Source organism: Camelina sativa, chromosome 16, assembly GCF_030686135.1.
Source record: "Camelina sativa cultivar CO46 ecotype springtype chromosome 16, ASM3068613v1".
NCBI classification, from domain to species: Eukaryota; Viridiplantae; Streptophyta; class Magnoliopsida; order Brassicales; family Brassicaceae; genus Camelina; species Camelina sativa.
In genome coordinates, this window is record NC_141895.1 from 22,949,551 (window position 1) to 22,970,604 (window position 21,054).

Here is a 21,054-nt window from a genome sequence, read left to right on the forward strand (position 1 = left end):
TTATTACATTTTGATTCCGCTTCTGATATAGAAACCTGTTTTCGCCAAAACGCAGTATCTTTGCCTTTGCTTTCATAATACTTTTTTTTCCAAATCTGTGTATATGTTTCACTAAGCAACTTGTATCCCTTTTGCGTTGAGTAAAAAAGAGACTTCACACCACTGACCACACACCACTTACCAAACTTTGCAGTACTAAATCTGATCTCAACTTTGATCAGCTTTGTCAACTTTTGGTATTTATAGATGAGATTCAAAGCGAAACTACAAAACAAAAAAAAATGGTCGTTAATTATAAACAATATGATGTTTATAACGTGCATATATAGAATTTGTACTCCGTTATAATTGAATTACTAGGTCAAAATATAGCTGCTAAGTACTTAATATATATTCTGACAATCTGATTCCCTTTTGATATCTTAGTGAAGCAAGCAATCCTGAAGTTTCTAGTAAGATCTATATCTAATTAGATATGATTAACTTGTATTATTGATAGATTTTCAGAGCTAATAATAACGTTCTACACAATATGGCTAATCTAATTGTATAACATTATTATTCTTTACACTCTGAATATTTTTTTTTAACATTTAGTTTTGTGAATGAGATGTGATATTCCTTGGTAAAAAGCAATAACAAACCACCTTTTACGTTGAATGGAAATTATTGTTCTTTTGGTAAGTGGTAACCATTTGGTTTATAGACATTTATAGTGGGATCTTTTGCATACCCCAATCTATGTCGCAATTTTATTCTCTTCTTCAACTGATTTTGGGGTTAAGATAAACTTGAGATAGTTTAATTGTTTTATTCTACGAAACCTTATTAATTAGGTATTTATGATCTATCTAATCTTCAATATTATATATAACGCAAATTATGTAAAATAAATTATGATTAATTCTAAATCAATAAGGAAATAATATAACGATCGATATATCAGTTACAATGTTAAACGGGTATACATAAATTAAAGACAAAACAATATGTCAAGAAAACATTTAGAAGTACTTTTGTTAGATGTTCCAATGGATGCAGAGGCAAATTGATTAATAGGATACCTAATTATCGTCAGACCTCACTTATTTGCTTGCTTAAACCAACATTGTTTATATTAGAAATTCATTTACTAACTTAGTAAACATTAAAAAATTATACATAGGACACGTGTCGATCATACAGCTCATCTTTCAGGTTTTAACATGGGTCCACATGCGCACAGAGCACGCACTCTTGCATCGCACGTGAGATGTCCGTACGATTGACGGTCCATCTAAACATAATTACTCTTTCAATTAATTAAGCTGTAGGATGGGGCGGATAAATCCGTCCGCACACTGTACTACTTTTTATTTACCATTCAGTAAATATAGTCCGCAATGGTGCGTTCTAAATAAAGCAGAGACAATACCGCAATAGACAAACTGCGGACTGTTTTTGCATATAAAGGGTTTGAATGGTAATTACGGTCAGGGCAGCCAAATCCATCTGCGGTCTGGACCGCTCCATTTTTAAGGCGGACTACAAACCGCTGCAAACCAACTCTATATGTATGCAAAAGTGGTGCGCAATTGGTCCACTGCAGTCTTGTCTCTGCTTTATTTGGACCGCACCACTGCAAACTACATTTGTTAAATGGTAAATAAAAAGCGGTCCAGTCCGCTGACGGATTTGTTCGCCCCAACCCCTGCAACCATTCACACCCAAATAAAGTTTGTCCGCAGCGGTCTGTAGTCCGCCTTAAAAACGGAGCGGTCCAGACTCCAGACTGCCGATGGATTTGTCCCCAGGTTTGAATGGTAAATACGGTCAGGGCAGACAAATCTGTCTGCGGACCAGACCGCTTTGTTTTAAGTGTGAATAATGGACCGCTGCAGTCCAAATCTATTTGTAAGGAAAAACGGTCCGCAGTTGGACCGCTGCAGTTTTGTTTCTGTTTTCTGTAGACCGCACCAGTGTGGATTACGTATAATGAATAGTAAATAAAAAGTGGTATAATCCGCAGATGGAATTGTCCGCCTCAACCGCTGCAACCATTCACATCTTTAGACCGCTTTTTATTTACCATTTACAAATTTAATTCGCAGTGGTGCGGTCCAAAATATACAGAAAGAAAACCGTTACGGACCAACTGCGAACTATTTTTGTGTGCAAATAAAACTGATCCGCAGGCGGATTTGACGGCCCTGACCGTAGTCACCATTCAAACCCTTAATAAATAAAGTGATATACTCCATCTCCTTCACTAATATATTATCATTAGATCACTAATATATTTTGTTAAAACACTAATACTAATCGTCTAAATTGTGCGTGTCCAGTTCGCTCTCTTCTACCAGATGATGTATGTTATAAAGAAAAATTGTTAAGCAATAGTTACATTCTGGCAAGTATTCATAACAAGATTTCAGAAAAAAAAAATTATTTAATATAATTTATAACCCACAATTCTACTGGTGAAAATATCATCAATCTGAATTTAAAGAATACACATAAAATACTACAGCTTATATGATAAATAAAGTGTGATTTTTGTTAAGTATCATTTTATCATTAAATTTGTATCGTTTAGATATTTTTAATCGGTTTTTTATAAATTATATTTCTATAGTTTGAATGTGTTTTTTTTTTAAATTGTATATAATTTTTTGATAATATGTTGATGTTTCATACCAAAAATAAATTCGAATTTAATATGGAAGTTATGATATTAACATAATACTTGGTTAAACTCATACTATATGATAAGAATTATAATTATTATATTAACATAATACTTGGTTAAACTCATCTCTTTAATGGGTTAAATCTTTTTTTCTTTTTTTGTCAAACTAATGGGTTAAATCTCAAAAATCGTATGAAAATGTATCATTCTATTGTTCTTTTTGTATATTTTCTACATTCTGTTCATTCTATAATCAAAACTATATTATATCAAGTACTTAATTAAAATTAAGATTAATATATTTTCCTAAAAGACTAATTGACGGTCTAAAATGTGACTGAATTATTGACATTGGGAATATTATGGTAGAACATTAAATACCGAAAGTACCCATAGATTAATGAAGAAATAACACCTCTACCCCTTATTCATCATTTGTCTTATACTCCAGGTGTCTGTTGCTGAACGGTTAATTCTGGTACTTTTGGGCGGTGATTCTGATGTATTAAATTTAAAAGAATGCGAAAACCAATAATCAAAAGTTTCAATTATTACTCTATTTTTTTTTTTTTTTTTATCTTTAGGATTCTCTGGTAAAAAGCACGATTAATACACAAATATTAATTTTAAGAACTCGTCATTTGACTAAGAAAAAACACTAAACAGATTACTTTATCAGAGAATAAAATTCAAAAAAAAAATACAAATGTTTTCACATGTAGAATACCCAAGATTCTTTGCTTTTTTCTATACAAGATGTCTAAAAATAGTCAGTGGCTGTTATAGAATAGAATCATAAATATAAAAATCAAACCCATAAACATGAATATAAAAAATACAAAATATTGCAAAACAGCTGTAACTTGACTGTTTCGGAAAATCCCACTTCACATGCTTCTTCATCTTCCCATTTTCTTTTCCTTTTTTTTTGTTTTTTTTCATTTTTTTTTTCATTTTTTCTAGTTTAAATTTTTTTTTTTTGGTTAAAGTTTATCAGATTCTATATAATCCCCTCCCAAATCCTTAATTTACCTCTTCCCCCTTCGCACTCACTTATACTCTCTCTCTCTCTCTTCTTTAGCGTTTTTTTTGTTTTGGTTCTCTTCCTCAATTTCTTCTTCTGCCTTTTTAACTTCTCTCTTTTTTAATTTTTGATCATCAGTTTCTGTGTGTTTTGTTTTGATAATAATATTTGTTTTGATGTGGCAAAACTCTGGTGGATCTTGATGTTCAAACATTCATGTCTCCGGTGATTAGTGAAATCCTTAGATCTGGTTTAACTATAGACTCGTCTCTTAGACGCAGGACCCATCTTGTTCAATCTTTCTCCGTTGTCTTCCTCTACTGGTTCTATGTTTTCTCATAAATCATCTCTCCTTTAGCCCCTTTTATCTATATATCTGTATCTATATATCTTCTATAACCATAATAATAACATAAAACTATATATTATATACTACTATATATCTACATAATAACGTTCGGGTCCTGCGTCTTGTTTTTTGTGTGTTTGTTTTTCTTGTGTCGTGTGATATGAATAATAAAACTGAAATGGCGTCGTCGACTAGTGGGAATAGCTCGTCGACGATATCAATCACCGGTTTACAAAACTCCGGTTCTGAGTCTGATCTCCGCGGGCAACAACGAGATCTGATCGACGAGAGGAAACGTAAGAGGAAGCAGTCGAACAGAGAGTCAGCTAGGAGGTCGAGGATGAGGAAACAAAAGTATTTGGACGATCTCACTGTTCAGGTGACTCATCAACGTAAAGAAAACGCTCAACTCGTCGCCGGGATCGCCGTCACCACGCAACACTACGTCACTATCGAAGCGGAGAACGACATTCTCAGAGCTCAGCTTCTCGAGCTCAACCACCGTCTCCAGTCCCTTAACGAGATCGTCGATTTCGTCGAAGCATCATCATCGTCTTCAGGGTTCGGTATGGAGACCGGTCAGGGATTAAACGACGTCGGTGGTGGTGGATTTTACGATGGTGTGTTAAATCATATGAATTTAGGGTTTTATAATCAATCAATCATGGCTTCTGCTTTTACTGCTGGTGATGTTTTCAACTGTTGCTAAGTAGTAGTAAATCAAAATTTCATATCATTATTATCATCGTGAGATAGACGAATCTTATCTGGGGTAAAGATGTAACTTTCTTATGTTGATGCTCTGTTTTTATATTATAAGATGATTAAGTAACGCTCAATTAGAGTTTTAACTGATTGTAATTATAGACAGTGTAAGATATGTGATGTCATGAAGATGGTGATGTGAGTTTGGTATATATATATTTTTTTAATAATATAGTTTTGTCTTTTCCTTGGGGTTTTCCTATATACCTTATTTGGGAGTGTTTGTTGCTTTTCTTAGAAAGATGAGATTTTTGGCTATTAGCGAAAATTAAAAAATGTGAAAGATCGTGGACGGTTTTGTTGTAGATGGGTGGTCCATAAGATATACTATATAGAAATGGTTTGTTGTGATTATTGTGTTCGAGATTATATTGTCCGATGTGATAAATCATGATGCATGTTGGTACTTACATCTAAAATGAGTTATTATCATGGGTCACTCGAGTTTTCTCTTTTTCAAGAATCTTACGTACGAGAGAGAGGCACATGATTTCACTATATCAATAATTTCGTTTCTTTATTCCTTTAAATATCTACATGTCAATTCTTTCATCTTAGATTCCGATCAATTGATGTATATGTATGTACGATTGTATCTTATTTATATGCAAACTGTAACTTTCATAACATACGCTCTTCTTATCAGTCGAGGAATCTCAAACCAAAGTCTAGACTAATCTTTAGAGTTGTGAACCACACCGAGTACTTTTGTCATTGAAGAGACATCTACAACTTCCAGTTATATATTATTAACATTTCAGTAGAAAAACTCGAACAATGATCTCCTAACCTTAAAATTTAAATCAACCCCTAGATGTAGCTACCACGAATGAGTTTCAACGAAGTTTACAGTGGCAATAATTACGGAGTTTAGTCACAATGATGACATTCGATTAGATAATTTGACAAAACAAATCACCCTCAATGATCGTCAGGCACCAAAACAATATTTAATATAAACTTTTTACAAATCTACCAAGCAAATAGCCGTAAGTTGGTCATAGAGAAATGATTAAACCAGAAACACACACAAGAAAAAGAAAAAGAAAAAAAAGTTTCCAATACTTGAAAACTCATGTATGTTCAATGAATACTGGTGTTGTCTGATTAGTGATGTTGTCCTTATTTGCTTATTGCAAATAAAATATAACTACGACTCAGTGAAAGGAATAAACAAATGGGGCAAGTTGATGTTCGTGTATGTGACTTAGCGTACGAATAAAGGCTATATACTTCAGGGTAATATTATGTGGCGTATATTTCTATGTCTCCACCACAATTTGTTATCACGATTTTCTCTTTTTATTTATAATTGATCCGAATAATATAACACACGTACGAAAGCTTGATTAGAATCGATTCTTTAGATTGTTGCACCATTCGCTTCTTCATTATATATCTTCTGGCCTAAATTTTTATTTACGAGTATATTCGCGTTACCACTATCTATCATGATTCGTGAATCACATACAGGTTCGTAATTCCCGATCAAAAGCACTTACGTACAGGCTACAAGAGTAATTTGTTCACCCGTAGGATTTTCAATTGCACTTGAGGCCAAAAATAAACTCAATTGGTAATTAGAAAGAGTTGTAACATTTTTAATTTGAAAAGTTGCATTATAGAACTGTGAGAAAGGAGAAAATGGAATCACATTGATTGAAGTGTTTAGTCTAAGATCCAAGCAATGCATCACGAGCAATGTTGAGTCCAATAGGCAATAGACAACGGGATGATAAACAAAAACTCTTCGAATCAATTTTATGGTAGCAGACTAGCAGGTGTGGGATGGGATCTCCATTGATCATGAAGTCTAACTAGCAGTAAATTTTAATTGTCCTGAGTTCTTTGTTTTCTTTTGAAATGACGTCGTTAAAAACTTTTTAACTGTAGCTTGCCAAACTACGTCGTTTAATTAGGACTAACCCTTGAGAAAAAACAAAAAAAAAACAAAAAAAAGACCCATGCAACGAAATTAGACGCTGTTGACTACTTCTCGCTGGCGACATTATTTCATCTTCCTCAAAGGGTTGATAGAATAAATCTCGTTGTTTTTATTTTTTCGTTAGCTTGTTTAGTCTACGGATTCCTTAACAGTTTAAGGCATGGATCTTAGATAGTTTCTTGATCGATTTTTTCGTTAGGTTTTAGTTTTCTTGATCGATTTTTGCATCATGTCGAAGATTATTTATTTACACGTTTCATTTTTTTTACTGAAGACTCTCAGTGTCTCTATATATCGGTTTCCTTGCTTAAGAATTTACAAAAAAAAAAATCGTTTGCCTGATCGTTTTTTTTGCTCCCTGAAGTTCTCTGTTTTTAGTTTGTCTTAGTGTGTATTGGTTTGCTAACTTGCTACTAACCAGGTGTTTTCCCTTCTTTGTGTGTTGTGTCATTGCTTTCATGTTATGCAACACAAAACTAAACGATCTGGTAGCTTATCTATGTGTTTTGGTAACCGTAGTGAGATCTTCCATAACTTACAGTAAAGAAAGATGATTTCATCATGTAAACTTAAAACTTTTCGTTTCTTTAATTCTATGTTAACTTTGAATATTCACGTTTTTAAGTTTTGTAATGTTTCCAAGATAATGAGGTAACAAACTAAATTAAACATCTTCCGCGACCAGCTTACCTCATCTCGAAACAATTGAGTTAGGATTGGATTTTCCTTTGAATCATCTAGCCATCTAGTCTACACTCTGTTCTCTGTTTCTCGTTCTTTTGTGAGACATTTGCTTCATGTGTAGGCTTTATGAGTTTTCCCACACCTGGAGACTTCTCATAATTCTCTGATTTTAAATCCATTACTCTTTTTTCATAAACCATCTGTGTTAGTTGTCTGCTGTGAACTGCAGTTTATAATCTCTAGCTCTTGTCATTCATCACCAAGTCACGGAGTAAGTATACTTTATATCATTTAGGTTTACAAATATTGTTGTTTCTATAAGGAGATTATTTTATTCTGTTTTTCTTAATGTTCTTGTTACTCTTGGTGATAATGATCATTTGATCTTGACCAGCCAAGAATTGATCATTAAGTCTCCCTATGCAGATATTTAAAGTTTTTTGTTCTATGAGCCTAGCGACCAGGCGATGAATGACAATGAAGAAGATGAAGATAATTAAAACCATCACCAACACCATGATCATGATCATAACCATGAACACTTCGAATCTGTTAAGGCCTCGTCTTCGAATGATTCTAAAGTTGATAACTAGTCGATGGTTTTCGCCTCACTGTATGATATTGAAGCCTTTAGTGGATCAGTGAAGATAATAACAAAACACATTTGTTTTGAGATTTTTGTTTCAAATTTCTACTCTTCCCCTTACCTAAAACCCTGGTTAATTTGGCTTTATATATTTACATACAATGTGTAGATTGCACTGCAATGGATCAATGTTGACCAATGTATGAGAAAAGCTCAATCATGTGGAGTTGAAAGTTTCATAATGTAAGAAAAATATCGCCATAAAAATCATCGAAATTTATTAATATCCCACATAAATAGATGCAACTAACTTGACTATTCTCAAATGGCATGGATCTTAGATAGTCTTTACTCCTAAATAATCATGACATTCGATGAGAAAAGCAAACAAAAAAAAAGATCACTCTCAAGGGATCGTCACGCACCAAAAAGAATGCTTCATATCAACTTTTTGCAAAGCCTACCAAGAAATAGGTGTAAGTAGTGGTGGTCATGGATGAAATGATTAACATTATTTCAAGAACAAAAGTCATTTTCTTCCAATATCTTAAAACTCATATATATGTTCAATTAATCTATCTTCCGTGTATTGATTAGTTATCTTGTCCTTATTTGCTTGTAATGCAAAAAATATACTCTGTTTCAAAGGGAATAAAAAAGTTATGTACTCGTGACTCTGACTTAGCGTAAGAATAACACTATACTTCCAGAGCAATAATATATGTGGACTATATAACTTCATCTCCAGATTTTACACCACTAATTTTATAATCGATCAGAATCTATTCTTTACTTGCTCCATTCAAGAATTATCTAAACTATATAAAAGCAGATTAATAAATTTTTGGATGGGCCAAATTGTGGAAAAGAAAGAAAGAATACAAAATAAATAAATGAGGGAACTGTAGCTGCTATTGACCACTCTGCAGAGGTTGTCGAGCGATTAGGAGGTTTGGTCGAGGCTTTTGTTTGGTAATGGGCCCTCAAAGAAAGCCCATTATTTAAATACTAATGACGAATCAAATCTCTTGAAACAAAAAAAATGTCACCTCACATAGATTGGGACTTCTTCTTTCTTTCTTGGCCCGCCAAAGGTATGATTAATGATTTCATACCTTAAAAATGGATTTTGTTTACAAAAATTATATGATTATAATTGAGAAGAAAAGTAAAAAAATTTCATAAATTAACCTAATACAGTAGTACTAGTAAGTATCATTAACTTAAACAAAGTAAAAAAAAAGCACGAGGTGTGCGGTCTTGCGCGTGAGTTTGAAAAATAAAGTCGGGGGTCTAACCTAAGCTGCTGACAAGTTTTGGCATTTATACTTGTAAAGTACACAACATTGATTAATGTTATTTAATTTGTCGTCACTAAATTTATGGCCTCCTAACTGATGAGAGTGGGTGAACGAATATGTTACTTTGATGTGAGACGAGTGTAAACAAAGTTGTAAAATAATTGCCATCAAAACTTTTATTTGAGTATTGACAAAAAAAAAAAGAAAAGTAGTCTTTATATATAGTATAAATATTAAGGGGCATCAAAGTTTTTGGCTTTTGCGGCTAATGGAGAAACAGTAACACGTAGAGCGCACTCCCTCCTCGTGGTCCAGAAAGCCACCAAACCTATCTTCTTTACTTCAATAGTATAAACCCAAACATACTCCATTTAACATAATCAATTTACTAATTTGGAAATGGTAATTGATTAACTTTAAAAATGGTAGTTAAATGGTAAGTCTATCTTTTGGGATATGTTTTAGCCAACTTTTATGGAGTATAATCTATTTTCTTGATGATGTTTTAAATTTTAAAATCATTCATATGTTGATTCCCAAATAGACAAATCTTTAAGAAAAAGCAAAAGTTTTTTTTTTAATTACAAATAAAATAAAGAAAATGCAAAAAAAAAAAAAAAAAAAAAAAAGAAGTAGAGTGGAACGTGGCACAATTCCCCGTGCGTGTTTCTTCTTCCTTGCCAGACGCAAAACGCAGACGCGCACCCCTAAACCCCTCAAATAACAAATTAACAAAAACTGCTTCCCCTCTCTCTCTCTCTCTCTTTCTCTCAGATCGATTTTGGGATTGTGCCGATCAACGACGGTTAAATCTCTGCCGTTTATTTTCATCGTCGGAGGATCTCTATCTCTATCTCTATCTAATCTCGTGTACGTACGTATGCCCTTTCTTATAACGCCCCTTTCCTGTGTTTTTGATTCCGCCGGAAACCTTCGTTGTTGTTCCTTGGTGAGAGCCACGAATTGACTTAGAATTTTCTAGGTTTATCTTTTTGTGAAAGATCATCTCTCTCTGTTGGAAAATTTCGTGTTTTCTTGGTCTTTTGACTCAGTCATTCATGTCCTGAGTTTCCCGAGTACCATTTCAAGATGCTTTTGTTCGTTTTTTTTTTTTTCACATTAGAATTAATCGCTTTGTTGATAACACGGAAAAAAAAAATCGAAATTTGTTTTAACTTTCATCTGTTTTGGTTATAAGAGTTTCAGATCTTATTGTATTGTGTTTTCTTGGTGTGCTTGCTTACTATGATCTATTCTGCAGGGAGGAAGATAAGTAGCTGTTGTTATACTCCTGCGTGAGGAGTTGTGTGGGAAGGTTTTGTGTGTTTTTAAGTTAAAAGATTATGGGTTCAGTTTGTTGTGTAGCTGTGAAAGACAGAAAGGTTCCTCCTAGTAGTGGTGGTGGACCTGCGACTAGTGCATCTGTTCATCGTAACTCAGCGTGTTCGCCGCAGTGGAGTTTTCGACGTGACAATAGGAGGCGAGTTGCTGATGAGATTGAGGGTTCTCCTTATTACAGTTCCTTTGTTGGGAGTAGAGGTATTAGTATGGATAAGATGTCTTTAGGATCTGAAAGAGGTACTCTTTCTGAGGAGGGAGGAACACCTCCTCCTGATGGACATATAGGCACTCCTGCCTCTCAGAAATCAGCTACTCCAGATTTGAGCACTATTTCCATGGTTCCACCTTCTTCAGGTAATTCCCTAATACAACAACTAGTATTGGGAGTTTTATCTAGACTAGAATCTATCTCGTTATTTTGAGTCTGTTTTAGTTCTACCCTTTAGTCTCTTCTCGTTGTTGATTAGATATAGTTGCCAGATGAGGTTTTAGTAGGACGTCTATCTTGCCGTCTTGGCACCGGGAACTATTTTTCTGTAATGAGTTAATTGTGCTTATTGTACTCTTGATGTGTCTTATGTTGACTCTTTTCTGTGCGGCAGGTTCATCCTTGGCAAGCAGTGATCTCATTGAGGTGAGATGATCGACTTGAACTCTAGTTTAAGCTTACGAGTTTTGGTTTGTTCTCTGTCATGTGTGTTTCTCTTGAAGCGCCTTTTACTTCCTTACAGTTTGACGTTAACAGTGCTGGGAAGTATTATCTTCTTTCCTTCAGGTTTTCTTAACCTCTTTTTGGATTTTCATTGTTTCAGGTGAAGAATTTAATTGACTCACCTGGAATTGTCTCATCAGCTCTACCGAAACCTTTGTTCTCTACACCTTCTCTTCCCAATCCAGTCGGTGATCTTTCATCAGCTCACACTCGTTTGCTTCCTCCTAAATCTACACCATCAAGACGGGCTAGGCGTTCACCTGGGCACCAGTTGTTTAGGCAGGTTTCTGATAGTCAAATTTTAGGATTGAAATCCCCAAATAACAATTACTCAGTCTCAGAAGGAAGGTCATCGTTCGTGCTTTCGACCTGTAGCAATGACTTCGCCACCGGATCCCAGTACGCATCCTCTGAAGGTGGCTGGTCTATGAACACTTTTTCTGAGCACGTGGCATATTCTCAAAGGGAGAGATGGTCTTTTGATAGCGAACACTTAGGTTCTGGCAGACGGAAACTAAGTGGTGGTAGCAGCAGATTCTCCTTCTCCCCTTCCGTTGTTGATCAGCAGACTTGTGGAGCTTGCTCAAAGTTACTAACTGAGAGGTCTTCTATTGCCAATTTCGAGCTTCCAATTGCTGCTGTTCTTGCCTGTGGCCATGTTTACCATGCAGAGTGCTTAGAGACCATGACTACCGAAATAGAGAAGTACGATCCTGCCTGTCCCATTTGCACGATTGGGGAGAAACGGGTTGCGAAAATTACGAGGAAAGCCCTAAAAGCGGAGGCGGAAGCAAAGGCAAAGCAGTACAAAAGATGTAAAAACCGTGTGGTAGATAGTTACGGTGAGAGTGAATGTGATGAGTTTGTGTTCGAGAAGATGGGGAAACGAGAAGGCAAAGCTCTCAAGCTGGAACCTAGTTGCAGTAGCAAGAGCTCGTCTAATAAGTCATTCTTGAAATGGCACTTCGCTTCTATCAGCTCCAAGTGGAGTAAACCCTCGTCCAAAGACTCTGTATTGAAGAAAGGGTTTTGGTCTAGACATCGTAATAACCTTTCTTCATCAAGCATAGAGGTAAAAGACCTATACACTCTGAATTTTGTTCAAACCTGAATTGTGAATGAAATGATAGCCTTGTAATAACGGATACATAATTTCAGGGACTTAACCAGACATCTCAGCTATGATGATACCCCTCGACCTGGATCAGAGGCATGTGGGTTATTTAGGAAAGCTTTGTAAAAAACAGTATTAAGCATCAGTTTCAGCTTTAGCCTTTAGAGCTGTGTTTTAACGTTTTTTTTTTTTTGGATATTTTGTGTGTTTCATTCAGTGTAACCTGTGGGGATAATTTTTAGTAATGAAACAAACATGTCATTGTTAGAGAGATTTGAGAAATTGCCAGCCATTTACAGAGATCCTAATTTTTAAACAGGCATCTCCAGTTTTACACAGCACGAGGTTTTGTTGTTTACGAAAGTTTCAGAGGAACTCAAAATCTGCTCCTATTCTTTGCAACCGATAATGAAATTAGATCAAATCTTATGATTTGCTCACACTTGAAAGTATTGTTTATACCACCATGAAGTGTATACACAAAACATTACAATATTGGCTTACCAAAGTGTACACAAGGCTCAGTATCATATACAAATGTGAAGACTAACACCTACAGTTTTCACAAAATCTATCTTCTTTTTTTTATATGCCACAACAAATATTACAGATATACGTATAAGGTGTATTTATATAACCCCTATCTATAAAAATGCGAAGAGCGCGTTTTCTTGCGCTTCAAGAATCATACTCCCCAATTAACCGGCATTGCCAGTTTGTAAAGGTTGTGAAAAAGCCCTGAAGCTTTTCAGACAACAAAGTCGTGTAATTGATGGGGATTAGAGAATCTGGCATCTTGCTGGTTTCCAAGGCCAACGTAGCGATTGTAATCATCAATACCAAACCCATGATAGTTCATCAAGCTGTCGTACTCTCCAGTGGTAGCACGGTCTGGTTTCGGATCTGCAAACACGAGATTCTCTTCTCCATGAGATGTATATGCGATGTTGTTGTTGTTGTTGTTTCCTTGATTCTGTTGTTGCGAAGAAGACTCTTCGTGTTTGAGCTGAGAAGTTTCTTGCATTTTGTTGTTGTCTTGATTAGAGTTAGTCTCTAACTCTGAATCTCCAAACTCTTCTTTATACATCTCTTCGATCATTGGTTTCCATAGTCGAACTCTCGCGTTAATAAACCAGTTTGCAACCTTCAAAAATGTCAAGAATCAGAAGACCATTCAAATTTAAAGCAAACAACAACAAAAGTGAGACTTTGCCTTCTCTGTTACCTGATTTTTCGATAGTCCTGTCTGCTTTGAAAGCATGATCTTCTCTGATTCCTTAGGATATCTACAAAAAGCTTGGAATGGTTATTAATTAAGCAAAGAGAAGCAAACAAAGAAAGAAGTCCCTTGGTAACCAAACAACTTACGGGTGAAGGAAATGCTCAAAGAGCCAAGCGCGGAGTATAGAGACAGAGTTTTCAGGTAAGCCTCTTTGTGGTCTCCAAGCTGGTCTAACCATTCCAAGCTGTTGATGTAAAGCTCTTTGTTGTCTCAACCGTTGATCTAAATACCTAAGACGTGGTATCCTCTCACCTTGTTCATCAGAAGTCTCTCTCTCACCAAGCTTCCCTCTAATTACCTGAATCTGCTCCTTTATCGCGTCCCGCAAGCAACGGAAATGGCGAGAGATTCTATTCAGAGCGACAGATGTGTAAGGCTTAGCTGCTCCAAGACCTGTTACCATCTCGAAAGACGAAGCTAAAGCTTCCATTTGATGGTGGTATTGGTTATACCTTTTATCTACCTGCAACAACAATCATCAAGACTTTATAAAAATTATAGTCTCACTCACTTATAAAAAGTAATCAAATTATGATTTGTTCTTACCTCATCCACCATGGTTAAGAGCTTGCTCTTCTTGTTCTGTAACTCCTGACGTTCTGAAGGAGATAACTCCTGCGACTGCGGTTGCGGTTTCTCATCTTCTGTAATGTTATTATCACTCGACCCATTTTGAAAGTCTTGACCTTTATCGTTCTTCATCTTCTTATTCCCCAATTTCAATTCTTTCCTGACGCTAACAACTTCATCAAGCAACTGCTGAGTGGGTTTAAGGTAACGAGATCTCAGAACGCTACTCACAAACCCGGATGTCTCGTATCGGTAATTGTTGTAGAATCCAACACCATTGTTGTTGTTGTAACCAGAGGAAGGTATCATTTGGTCAGAGTGATGTTGTTGTTGTTGTTGATGATGATGATGATGATGATGATGATGAGGACCACTCAAGCTCTTCCCATTCTCATCCGACGACATAGTAGAAGCATTATTGTAATTCAGTTGGTTCGAAAGGTTCTGGTAATGGTACTGAAACGGAGAGACAGAGACAGCTGACTGGATCTGATTACCAAGGCTTAAAGAAAGACCACCACCGTGAAAACTCAGATCGTTACTTGACACAGTTACGTTCCCGTTGACGGCAACGTCGCTTGTTGTTGGTGGGATAAACACCATCTCGTTGTGTCGAACATCTCCGGAGACAATCTCGGAGAAAGATGCAGCAGAGGAAGAAGAAGCTTGTTGTTGTTGTTGTTGTTGTTCGTTGAGGTAAATGGATTCATGATACATAGATTGCATGCCGACACTGTTTGGATAATACACAGCCATTGATTTGTGTGTGTTTGTGATGTAAAAAAAGATAAAAAAATGTTGTTTACATCCGATTGAATCTTGTGTCTGAAAGAGAGAAGAGAGAGACGTGTAAGTTTAAAACTTGAATTGTGGATAGATAAGTAATAAAAGAACAAATCTTTGAAATGGTTAAAACATCATATTCTTTACGCCGCAATTACTGATGAATTCAAGAAAAAAAATGAAACCCAGAAATCCCTAAATTTAGGTAAAAGAAAGAAGATATCAAAACCCTAAACTAATCTTATTTTTCGTACAGATGAAACTTTCCACTTCAATCAGTGACGCAACCATAAAAAAAAAAAAAAAAAACAGAGCATGATGATGATGAAACCATGAGATATAAAGTGTTCTCTTCTTTTTTTTGTGTGTGTGTTTCATAAGATTTAACAGAGAAGATGATAATAAAAATTTCTAAAAAGGAAATCTTTTTATTAAAAAGAAACACAGTACAAGTCAATCATAGGTTTGAATCAAGAAACTAATACTAAGAACAATCGAATTATTATAAAAAGTTTAAAGAAAAGGAAAAAAAAATCACAACCTGAGATGATAAACTTTTTTAAAAAACCCCTACAAAAGAGAGATTGTGGATGTGACTGAATCAGGGAACACAGAGATAAAAAGAGAGAAGAAGAAAGAAGAAGAAGAACTTCGAACAGTCGAAGACAAAAAGAGAGAGAGAAAGAAAGAGAAGACACCACCCAATCCCAAGAGACGATTTTTATTATAAATTGCAATATATTAAATTATAAATAATCTTTTTTTTTTGTGCTTTCACTCACAACGAACAGAACCAAACCATCTTATCATTGGAACCTCGACAACAAACCCTGATTTTTTAAAATTTATAATTAATATATAATAATGTTTTAACAAATATTAGTATATCATTAAGGAGAAAATTTGACAATCTCTACCAGTAATTTATTTTTGTTTGTTTTTTAGTCCCAACCGAAGCTTCTATATCAAATTATCATCTTATATAATAGTTTTTTTTCTGTGCCAACCATTTATAGAATAACACGCGTGAGCAGAAAATTCATATATATTTTTCTAATAGGGTTATTAAGATAATAGAGAATATTTTTATAAAATATGCATTTATATTGCAAGTTAATTTGATAAATAAATAAAAAAGAATATTATTGGAACCAGAACGAATACTGTGTTGTCATTGACTTGACTTGGTGCTTATATATAAAACAAAAAGAATATAGTACTTCCTCCCTTTCATAATATAGAATATTTTAACTAAAGCACGTAAATTAAGAAGTTTTTACTTTTAACAAGTTCAACCAATCAGAAACAATACTGCATAATATAAAATACTAAACTAATCTAAAAATTGCATAGAAACTTGAAAACATCTTATATTATGAAACAAAAAACTTCTTTAAAATATTTTATATTTTGGAACGGAGGGAGTATCATTTAAAAATATAAAAAAGAGTTGAGTTTTTCCTTTTCTACGTTTTTTTTTTGTGAAGTTTAATACTAGCTTGGAAACAAATTTAAGCAACCGTTCGAGTTGTTTTACTATTAAATTTGTCCACCAAAGCCCTCATAGATTAATTTAACTAAAGCATCTCTCAAATTAGTTGTGGTCGTGCGATTAAAATCATGGGTTAGTCATGAACCAAACATATGTTTTATTTCTTCTTACATGATTGCGGTAGGGATCCCTGGCTATAAGCGAACGAGAAACATGTGTTACGTGAGAATATGATACTACTTCATAACTAATCTATGAAGTATAATTGTTATATTGTCATAAGACATATATAACGATAAATCTCCCTCTCTAAATACATGTAGTTAAAATCAATCAACAAATAAACATATTTTTTGTGCTCTCCTACTGTTTTATAATATAGGCATACGTGTATCGTTCGCGTAATACATCGGGCACACATTTCTTATTAAGTGACGTGCAAAAGAGGAAAACGAAAATAACTCCATTTATTCAGAATTTTCTATTTTCTTACATGATTCACAAATAAATAAAATAAACTAGAAATGTCAACAAAAACAATATATTAAAAATGAAGTTACTAAAATTACAAAACCACCCCTAGACCTAGAGAAATTGATTTGCCAGAAGTGTTGCTTTGAGGAAGAAGTGTTTGTGTATGCTCAATTGCTTAATTGAGGGATTAAAGGACCCTTAACAACCAGTTGGTGACTACTGACTACCCAATTTCCTTCCTTGTAACGAAAAATCCAATAATTTGACTAACCCAATAAACATATATCTTCTTAAATCATCAAGTGGTTATATATATATATATGTGACATGAGGAAAAATGTATTTATTCATAAACCAAAAAAAATGTATGTTTTTATTTATAAAACAAAATAAAATGGAAGCTTTATGATGGGTCGATTCCTTGTCCCAAGAGGATCTATGGAGGTTGTGTAATAAATAATTGAAAAAGTAGAATTTGAATCAAAATGATGAAAAATTGAAATAAATAAGGTAGCTGTGTCGGACGCGAGGTTGGTGAACGTGGCCAAAAAACAAAAAGACTTGGACGCCAATTTGTTTTGTAGACGACGTTCGTTAACGGATTTGTGTCCATTATTCATAAATGTTTATTCCTTACTATTTTGTTTTAATTTTTTGTATATTTTTGTTTTTATTCTTTTATTGTTTTTTGTTTCTGGTTGAGTCTTGGTTTTGTTTATAGATTGGAACAGCCGACACAAACCTTTCAATGAGAATCAATGTGTTACACCAAATTATCTTCATTTTTTTTTGTTTAATAAGTGGATTTTTTTTCTTTCTTTAATGTACAATTGGCAAACGACTGGTGAGTGTAATAATATGGGAGTAAATCCAAAATATATGAAAGGTTCGAATATTTATAATTTTCTAAAATAGGTTTAATGAATGTGGATTTCTAAAGCGAATTATGATGAGTTTTTATACTTTTCAATACTATGATGTAATAAAATTTGAAGAAGTTGATGAACCGACGATGAGTGATGATGATAGTGCTAAATGAGGAAAATGACAAGTAAGAAATCAACAGCTTTTGGTTTGGACAAAAGCTCTCTCCCACATTTAGTACACCTACATTATGACAGCTAATAATAATCAATATCCTTAGTTATGATATATAAATAATCGCAATTTGGTTTATGAATACTTCATAGTTCATACTATGAGTTATTTTATTTTGAAGAATACATGTAATTGACATCAAAGTAAGAGTTTAGTAGTATATGGTTAGATATTCACCGTTGTTTAGTAATTAATCCCATAGTTAACACTTAACAGATGAAAACACATTTCCAAAACATACATAAAACAACGTAGCAGACACAATAATTTCCCCTGCAGTGCATCGAGATTACAAAGTCAAGACAAGAATAATACTATTAAACCTCATTAATAATGGATACAAACTAAAGTGGATATAATTTCTAAATCCCATAAGGCCATAGTCTAGCGAAAACCTCTTCTCCAACTAGCGGGTTTAATAACCCTCTTTGTAGACTAGAGGGTTAACAAAACGCCAATACGTTTCGATCAAAACGGCACGGAGTGCAAAACCTTAAAAGAGAAAATTGCTTTCAAGGTTCTTCTTCTCAGTTTGAAACAGTTCTACTCAGAGATCCAAATTCGTGCCCATTCTCGTCTCTATTTTGATGTTCAAAGTTTCGATTTTTCGAGGAATTTGCGAAGATCCAGAGTGTTAAAAACCCTGGGATGTGAGTTAAGCGGAGAACAAAAAAAACAATGGTGAAAGCGTCGACGAGAGTTTGGTTCACAATGCAAAGGAAGAGATGGGCAATGGTGGTTTTACTGTTTGTATCTGTATCAACGGTTGGGGTGATCCTCGTGAGATCTAGCTTCGAATCATGTAGCTTAAGCGGCCAATTCGTGAAGGAGAAGAGTGAAGTTAGCAGCGCCACGAAGTTTCAATCGAATCCTCTAGGTTTCATGAAATCGAAGCTTGTTTTGTTAGTTTCTCATGAGTTATCACTCTCAGGTGCTGATTTGATTCTCCTATTTTGATCTGGGTTCTCGAAAAATTTCAACTTTTTTTCTGAAGGGATGATTGATTTTGTGTGACAAAAGGTGGACCTTTGCTGTTGATGGAATTGGCGTTTTTGTTAAGAGGAGTTGGTGCTGAAGTTGTTTGGATCACTAATCAGAAACCAGTTGAAGCAGATGAAGTTATCTACAGTCTTGAACACAAGATGTTGGATCGAGGAGTTCAGGTTCTCTTAGTTTCTACCATTCGACTTCTTACTTTATTGTAAAGATGTTGTCTTGAGCTTCTCTTCAGTCCGTTTCTGATGAAATTGGCAGCTTTAGTGAAGAGGAGCATCATTTACTATTGATTGACCAAGTTCTTTGGGGAGGTTTTTGGTCTTAACGTGAACTTTCTTGACTCCAGGTGATCTCTGCAAAGGGTCAGAAAGCCATAGACACAGCTCTCAAGGCTGATTTGATTGTACTAAATACTGCTGTGGCTGGGAAATGGCTGGATGCTGTTCTCAAGGAGAATGTTGTAAAAGTTCTACCTAAGATCCTTTGGTGGATTCATGAGATGAGAGGACACTATTTCAATGCAGATTTGGTCAAACACCTCCCCTTTGTTGCTGGGGCCATGATTGATTCTCACGCAACTGCTGAATACTGGAAAAACAGAACTCAGGCTCGCCTAGGGTCCGTTTCCTCCTATACAGAACACTCAGTTGGATTTACTTTTTTTTTCTTCTTATAGCTTAACACTGTTCTATGACTGTTTTGGAAAACAGGATTAAAATGCCCAAAACTTATGTCGTGCACCTAGGAAATAGCAAGGAATTGATGGCAGTAGCTGAAGATAGTGTTGCCAAAAGAGTTCTCCGTGAGCACGTCCGAGAATCTCTTGGAGTACGGAATGAAGACTTACTCTTTGGCATTATTAATAGTATGCCATCTCTTTCTTCTTCTCAGTTTCCGGAGGAGCATCAATTATTTAATAAGGAGTAAGAGTTTACGCCTCACCAAAGAATTTACTTGAGTTTGTTATTCTTTTCAGGTGTATCACGAGGAAAAGGCCAGGACCTGTTTCTCCGAGCCTTCCACGAAAGTCTTGAAACAATCAAAGAGAAGAAACTTCAGGTTCCAACAATGCATGCAGTAGTAGTAGGAAGTGACATGAGCCGGCAGACAAAGTTCGAGGCTGAATTACGCAACTTTGTCCATGAAAAGAAACTTGAGAGCTTTGTCCACTTTGTCAACAAAACTTTAACCGTAGCTCCGTATATAGCAGCCATGGACGTTCTTGTCCAGAATTCTCAAGCCAGAGGAGAATGCTTTGGGAGAATAACAATCGAAGCCATGGCCTTTAAGCTACCTGTACTTGGTACTGCAGCCGGAGGTACAATGGAGATTGTAGTGAACGAGACGACCGGTCTGTTACATAATGCAGGGAAAGAAGGCGTGATACCTCTTGCCAAGAACATAGTGAAATTGGCGATGCAAGTTGAGTTAAGGTTAACAATGGGTAAAAATGGGTATGAGAGAGTAAAAGAGATGTTCTTGGAACATCATATGTCACATCGAATAGCTTCAGTGCTCAGGGAAGTCTTGCAACACGCAAAGGCTCATGCTTTACGATGAGATGAGATCATTAAACTACAATGTTTCTTGATCTCTCTCTTATTTATTCTGTTCATAGAAGTATACAATACTACCGCATTGTTTTTTCCTTTCTTTTGTGTATACGAGTTGAGATTAGCTTTGCTGCTGAATTAAACTACAATGTTTTTTCTTTATCACGAATACGAGTTGAGATTAGCTTTGCTGCTGAATTAGTAAGTGTACATCTCCAGGGTGTTAACTGGTAAAACCAAAACTTATGGGGTCAAAAGTAGTATATGTATAAAATAGCGGGATTTAATAGATATAAGTTACGAATGTTTCAGTTGTG

General features: G+C 35.0%; 4 protein-coding genes and 1 long non-coding RNA gene across 7 annotated transcripts; 4 read left to right on the forward strand and 1 right to left on the reverse strand.

The window, feature by feature from the left end:
* The first annotated feature begins 3,499 nt into the window (after positions 1-3,499).
* LOC104751412 (bZIP transcription factor 44) lies at positions 3,500-4,990 on the forward strand. Its single transcript, XM_010473344.3, has one exon. The coding sequence runs from the start codon at positions 4,202-4,204 to the stop codon at positions 4,748-4,750; it is 549 nt and encodes a 182-aa protein (XP_010471646.2). The 5' UTR covers positions 3,500-4,201; the 3' UTR covers positions 4,751-4,990.
* A 1,817-nt stretch (positions 4,991-6,807) lies between these two features.
* LOC147925872 (uncharacterized) lies at positions 6,808-8,302 on the forward strand. The gene is made up of 2 exons (XR_015584280.1): positions 6,808-7,706; positions 7,862-8,302. It is a non-coding gene; the product is annotated as an uncharacterized LOC147925872 (long non-coding RNA).
* Positions 8,303-9,864: 1,562 nt separating this feature from the next.
* On the forward strand, positions 9,865-12,762 carry LOC104751413 (uncharacterized). Of its 3 annotated transcripts, none has more exons than XM_010473347.3 (5): positions 9,865-10,192; positions 10,584-11,017; positions 11,266-11,297; positions 11,476-12,447; positions 12,534-12,762. In XM_010473347.3, exons 2-5 carry the CDS (start codon positions 10,666-10,668, stop codon positions 12,558-12,560), a joined length of 1,383 nt encoding a protein of 460 aa, XP_010471649.1. In that variant the 5' UTR covers positions 9,865-10,192; positions 10,584-10,665; the 3' UTR covers positions 12,561-12,762. The 3 variants fall into 3 exon arrangements, with proteins under 3 accessions (XP_010471649.1, XP_010471650.1, XP_010471648.1); XM_010473348.3 differs by having other exon boundaries at positions 9,962-10,196; XM_010473346.3 differs by having other exon boundaries at positions 9,982-10,271.
* Positions 12,763-12,921: 159 nt separating this feature from the next.
* On the reverse strand, positions 12,922-15,984 carry LOC104751414 (BEL1-like homeodomain protein 3). The gene is made up of 5 exons (XM_010473349.2): positions 15,666-15,984; positions 14,318-15,166; positions 13,858-14,234; positions 13,715-13,775; positions 12,922-13,633 (listed from the first exon to the last, which is right to left on the reverse strand). Exons 2-5 carry the CDS (start codon positions 15,095-15,097, stop codon positions 13,238-13,240), a joined length of 1,614 nt encoding a protein of 537 aa, XP_010471651.1. The 5' UTR covers positions 15,098-15,166; positions 15,666-15,984; the 3' UTR covers positions 12,922-13,237.
* A 2,679-nt stretch (positions 15,985-18,663) lies between these two features.
* LOC104751415 (uncharacterized) lies at positions 18,664-20,935 on the forward strand. The gene is made up of 5 exons (XM_087491133.1): positions 18,664-19,119; positions 19,209-19,351; positions 19,531-19,802; positions 19,895-20,049; positions 20,161-20,935. Exons 1-5 carry the CDS (start codon positions 18,867-18,869, stop codon positions 20,742-20,744), a joined length of 1,407 nt encoding a protein of 468 aa, XP_087347259.1. The 5' UTR covers positions 18,664-18,866; the 3' UTR covers positions 20,745-20,935.
* The last annotated feature ends 119 nt before the right edge of the window (positions 20,936-21,054 follow it).